Genomic DNA, 6,000 nt, shown 5'->3' on the forward strand with positions numbered 1-6,000 from the left:
CTCCAACGTGCTGAGTACAGGCACCATTGGAATTACAGTCACCCAACAGACAGCTAAGAGTCCCTCTTTTCAAGAAAGATGCAGTTCTGTGGAGGAAGTAATTTTGATGCTGTCTGTAGCTTATATAGAAAGAATCGAAGAAATGAGATGTGTATAGGAAGGGAATCAACAAAATTGTCTTTACTTGTACATAAAACTCCAAGGTATAAACTGAAAAACAGGGTAGTAAAAGGTGTGTTGTTAAAATATTCATGTAGAAACCAGTAGCTTTTAATGTTTCAGTACCAGTTTTCTTATAAGTCAATAGTTATTCACAGTACAAGCAAAAAATACAAAATCCAAGATATGAAAGGATGTTTAATATTTACCAAATTCTGGTACAGTGACACAGTTTTATCACTTGTCCTAAGAAACCATTAGGGATAGTGTGCATTACAATTTTACAATTATATATCAGTCTAAAGAATGTTAGAATGTCTCCCAGTTAAAGCTGCATTAGTCTGATATCAGTAGAGGAAGAGACATTTGGGTCAGTGGAACAAAGTAAAGCCCACAAGAAGGCCAGTATCCATGCCGTGATGCTTCGAGTAGAGAGGGAGTGGAGGACCTTGTTCAGTAGGTGGCCCTGTGCACTTGACCACACATCAGGGGGCACCTGACTTCTCAGCATAGCAGAGTGAACTTGTGAACTTGAGGTTTATTTCCTGGCACATGTATTGTGGACATAAACTGTAAAGACATTTGAATGTGAGGAGTTAACACAATGAACAGAGAACCAACAGCTGGGAAGGGCCAGGCCTTAAGGATCTCCAGCCTCTGCTCTTCCCTCTCCCTCTGACCCACCTCTGCAGCTGCCACTGCCCACTGCATCCTCTAAGTACATCCTCCTTTGTATCGCAAGGGGGTACTACAGACCTGTGTCATAATTATCAGAGAACCAGGTGTGCTGAGGTCTGTGGGGCTGCTGTATCTTGCCATATAAGGGAATTAGCAATTTCCTGGTTGAGTTAGTACCATCCAGAACATCCTGCTTCAGAGGAAGTCCATCTAGAGTCAGCTGTGTTCCAGAAAGTGGTGCCAGATATGTAAAACATTTCTCTTGGTGATGTAAGCAGATTGTTTAGAGACAGGTACTGCACAGAATGGAATAATGGAGGTGGGCATGGTGGCACACCCAAGTAATCCCAGCACTTGGGAGGCTGAGGCAGGTGGATCGTTGTGAGTTCGAGCCCAGCCTGGGCTGCAAAGTGAGCTCAAGGCCAGCCTGAACTGCATAGTGACACCATCTCAAAAAGACAAAGAAAAAAAAAAAAAAGGAAACTTTTTTTAAAGTTTTAAAATTACATTTTAAAATTCAAAAGCTTGATATAGTGACACATGCTTATAAAATCTTAGCTTCTCAGGAAGCCAAGGCAGGGGTGTCACAAGTTTTAAGGCCAGCCTGGGCAATTTAGTGTGTCACATACTAAATTTTTTTAAAATGGAATGACTAGGGATATTGCCTAGTGGTAGAGCACTTAGCTGGTGTGTGTCAGGAGGTCCCCCTACTGCCAGAAAGAACTACACACACAGTCTAAAAGTTTATCTGTTTAGTTGATATAAATGTGTTAACATAAAATGAAATGCAGGTAAACTAGTCTAAGGATTTTAACAGTTCTGTGGCGTGGCTCCTGGAGGTTCCAAGTTTACCACTGATACTGTTAACAGACAATGCAGAATCATGCTGCGGTGTTCCGTGTGGGAAGCGTGCTGCAAGAAGGCTGTGAGAAAATCAGCCAGCTCTATGAAGACCTGAAGCACCTGAAGACATTTGACAGGGGTGAGCCAAGAGGGTGGGGCCTGCCCTCTGAAGAGGGCTTCATGTTGGGCCTGTTTGCCTGGCTGAGTTCATGTCTGCTGTCTGGGTGGCCTTGATCATGGCTGTAGGGCCAGACCCCTGTCACAATCCTCTCCACTTCTCTTGGGTCCTTGTGTGTCCCCAGGAATGGTCTGGAATACAGACCTGGTGGAGACCCTGGAGCTGCAGAACCTGATGCTCTGTGCACTGCAGACCATCTATGGAGCAGAAGCACGGAAGGAGTCACGAGGTGCCCATGCCAGGGAAGATTACAAGGTGCATTGAGATAGGGTGTACCTGGTGCTGTCCTAGGGCTGCCACCCAGGCACTGCATTCTACACTTAATTTTCCCCTGTAACTTTTACTTTTGTTCTCACTGGCTTGAGAACAGTGTGACCTTTTGGTTGTTCTGGATCAGCACCTGAGCAAAACAGGACTGGTTCTCAATGGGCTAAGGGTCCCATGGCTAGGAAATGATAACTTAGTGAATTCCAGTGCAGGGTAGGTAATCACTTCATACCAGATATGAGTTGGGAAAGGGATCAGAACCCTTTTCAGATGGACTAGTGAGCGCAGAGCACACATTGGCTTAGGATTCTCATATGATGGCAGAATACACAAGAAGAGGGCTTGGGGTATGGCTGCAAGGTCAGGAGGAATGCTTCAGCTGAAAGGTTAGACTTCCTGTGAAACAGACAGAGACTTTGGCCCAGTACAATGCAGAGTGACACAGACAACAAAGTTGGTTTACCAGGAGTGGTTTCCATTTACTGTGAAGTTTTATTGATATGACCAGGTAGATGAAGCAGAAATGGCAGACATGTTTCCAAGTGTGGACTGAGGCTGGAAGCTTGTCTAGGATTGGCTCTTGGGCTGAGATGAACAGGCTTCAGGTGTAGGGCAGAACCCAGAACCTTGGGGAAGCTCATCTTAAGGTTGTGCATATACAGCTCAGGAGCTGTGTGGCAACCCCACTGGCCCCAGGAAAGGAGAAAGGCCTCTCTTCTGCTTACCCCACATTCACTCAGCAGAAACAGCCAAGTATTGGGTCTCTGATTTTTATTGGAAGAGGCTCTTGCTCTTACATATTACCTCAAGCAGCATTTTCCTTACTAGCATTTAGCTGCTCTAAGAGTTTTTTACATTTTAATATAATTGTTATAATTAAAACATTTAAATAAACAACTGAAAGAGTTGGGAAAATCTCTCAGGATGTGGGCAGAGATAAACTGTTTCATAAAGTTTTAGGTATATAAATAATACCTAATTCCAATATTCACCCATGGAGTTGTATGAGAATATGTAGAAGTAGACAGTAGACTCACTGCAGACTACAAAACCCGCAGACCCTCAGCAGGTCCTGAACTTAGTTGTCCACCTCCTGTGCTCACCTCTTGGGCATGGTTTTAATGTTTGCTTCATTTTCTGACAATGACCTGGAGGAATGGTAAGAAGTGGGTGCATTTCTGATTTCAGGTACGGATTGATGAGTATGATTACTCCAAGCCCATCCAGGGGCAGGAGAAGAGGCCATTTGGAGAGCACTGGAGGAAGCATACCCTCTCCTATGTGGACATCAAGACCGGGAAGGTATGTGGACATGCGTGTGAACTGTTCTGCACTCAGGCCTTTGCTAATGACCAGCTGGGAAAAGCAGCCCAGACCTAACTCAGCTGTTCTCAGATTTGAGATACCACCAGAAAGGACATCCCATGAGGCAGGTGTCCTTAGGAAACAGAGTCCAGGGCCTGTAGTGGTTCAGAGGAGCCTAAATGTAGGGTCAGCTCCTGTAGCATGTTCTGGTTGAAAGCTACTGGGTAGATACCAAGGATCTGATGGCTGGTGGCCAGTAGGAGATGGTTGACTCTGGAGGGGCACAGACAGCCATTATAGCAACCTACTTGGAGCTCAGGGAGCCAAGAGACACGTTTACCTCCCATCTCAGTGTCTGGACCACCAGGAAGCAGCTGCTGAGGAGCCTAGCAGAGATGGCGCAGCTTTAGCATCCCTGGCTTGCAGGATGCAGAAAAGGGCACAACTTGCCAGGCGGGGTGGTGCACACCTGTAATCCCAGCACTCGGGAGGCAGAGGCAGGGGGATCGTTGTGAGTTCAAGACCAGCCTAGGCTACAAAGTGAGCTCAAGGCCAGTTTGAACTGCATAGTGAGAACGTGTCTCAAAAAAAAAAAGAAAAGAACAGGGCACAAGCAGGAGATAGTACCTGAGGCTGTGAGCTTGTCTTCTCCACTGATACACAAATCTCCACATTTAAAATTTCTCTGGGCATTAAGATTCTGAAATAGAGCTGGACGTGGTGGCGCATGCCTGTAATCCCAGCACTTGGGAGGCTGAGGCAGGAGGATCGTTGCGAGTTTGAGACCAGCCTGGGCTACAAAGTGAGCTCAAGGCCAGCCTGAACTGCATAGTGAGACCCTGTCACCAAAAAAAAAAAAAAAAAAGGATTCTGAAATAGTTAAGTTTGCCGGACATGGTGGTGCACACCTGTAATCCCAGCACTTGGGAGGATGAGGCAGGAGGGTTGCCATGAGTTCAAGGCCAGCCTGAACTGCATAGTGAAACCCTGTCTCAAAAAAAAAAAAAAAAAAAAAAAGATAACTTGTACCTTTAAGCTTTTCAAAGCTTGTCAGAGAGGTGATCTTCTAATCATTTATCTGTGTCTTTGGAAAGCAAGGTGACTGGCATCACCACCTATATAGAAGCCTAGTGTGTCTTCATTCAGACAGTCAGTTGTTTTCAGACTTTATTATGGGTGCCATTTTCTAGTGTTGTGTATAAGTCAGACGTCCTCCTTTAACAAGCATATTTTTAATAATGTTTGAGCGAGTGATTGTAAAATACTCATTTTGGAAAGTGTAGAAAGTACAAAAACAAAACTCAAATGAACATTTATAAGCCCATCAATCAGAAATCACCCATTCTGGTTTGAAATATTTCCTCCAAGTTTTACGTGTATGTATACTTATACTTTTCTGTAGTACATACTATGTATATAAATAATCACTTGGAAATAGGAGTTTAAACGAAGTGTGACAGTGTCTTTAAGATTTTACCTGCTTTGAATGATGTAAGTATTTGGGAAAAGCATGAAGAATCTTTTTTTTTTTTTTTTTTGAGATAGATAGTCACTATGTCGTTTAGTCTGGCCTTAACTGGCCTTGAACTTGAACAGAACTCAGTCTTCCTGCCTCAGCCTCCCAAGTGCTGGGATTACAGATGTGTGCCACCAAGCCCAGCTCCATGAAGAATCTTGTGCAGTGTTACTTTAGTTGCTGTATTCTACTGTGTAGGATTTATGTATGAATTTACACATGGATTGATGGAGCCAGCCCTATTGCATGTGCTGATCACTTTCCAGGTTGTGACTCCTTTAAGTTTCCATTCTTAGAACTGTACTTTAAAAATTTTCTTGGAAGCACCACAGGAGTTTGTATACTCCTGTGTTCTAACTTCCCCTGACTCTTCTTTTCAAGGTCACCCTGGAGTACAGGCCTGTCATCGACAAGACCTTAAATGAGGCTGACTGTGCCACCGTTCCCCCTGCCATTCGCTCCTACTGATGAGACCCAGCAGTTGCAGAATCAGCTTCCGTAATTTTGTATCATAGCTTGTACAGATGTTCCTGTCTTACCTGCCTCAGTGAACTCCCTACCCTCGTGAACAATGAACTTGCTTCAGAGATTGTAGACCTGATGGCCAGCAGCTTGCCCTACTCAGGCAAGGGACAGCCAGGTCTGCCTTTGTCCCTTGCTTTATTCTGTGACATGTAATACTAGGCACAATTCCTAAATAAAATACAAACAAAAACCTTCCTGTATTAGTCACTTTCCCGTCACTAGGACTCACTACCCACAGTTTAAAGGAGGGAAGACTCATTTGGCTCACAGTTTCCAGTTGGTTCAGTCTGTGGTTAGCTGGCTCTAAAGCAGAAATAGCATTGTGAAGGATAATTGCTTAAAGCAGACCAAAAAGCAGAAAGTGAAGGGAGAAGCCAGGGACAAGCACCCTTTCAGGTCATGCCCCTAGTGACCTACCTTTTTTGATCAGGCTCCACCTCCAAACACATGAGGTTTTTAAGGGACATTTTAGGTATATACCATAATGTTTTGGCTTGTCTATCACATTCTGCAAAATGTATTTAGTCTG

At 44.3% G+C, this 6,000-nt stretch overlaps 1 protein-coding gene across 3 annotated transcripts in view; it reads left to right on the forward strand.

The window, feature by feature from the left end:
• Window positions 1-5,665, forward strand: part of Sdha (succinate dehydrogenase complex, subunit A, flavoprotein (Fp)) — a 29,569-nt gene extending 23,904 nt beyond the window's left edge. For all 3 annotated transcript variants that reach the window (XM_005406985.1, XM_005406984.1, XM_005406986.2), the window contains exons 12-15: window positions 1,708-1,819; window positions 1,983-2,113; window positions 3,314-3,427; window positions 5,328-5,665. In XM_005406985.1, coding sequence (XP_005407042.1) covers window positions 1,708-1,819; window positions 1,983-2,113; window positions 3,314-3,427; window positions 5,328-5,414 — 444 coding nt within the window. In that variant the 3' untranslated portion in view covers window positions 5,415-5,665. The remainder of the gene's footprint in view (window positions 1-1,707; window positions 1,820-1,982; window positions 2,114-3,313; window positions 3,428-5,327) is intronic.
• Window positions 5,666-6,000: the final 335 nt, after the last annotated feature.

The sequence above is a fragment of the Chinchilla lanigera genome, unplaced genomic scaffold (assembly GCF_000276665.1).
Source record: "Chinchilla lanigera isolate Chin_1 unplaced genomic scaffold, ChiLan1.0 scaffold00103, whole genome shotgun sequence".
Lineage (NCBI taxonomy): Eukaryota > Metazoa > Chordata > Mammalia > Rodentia > Chinchillidae > Chinchilla > Chinchilla lanigera.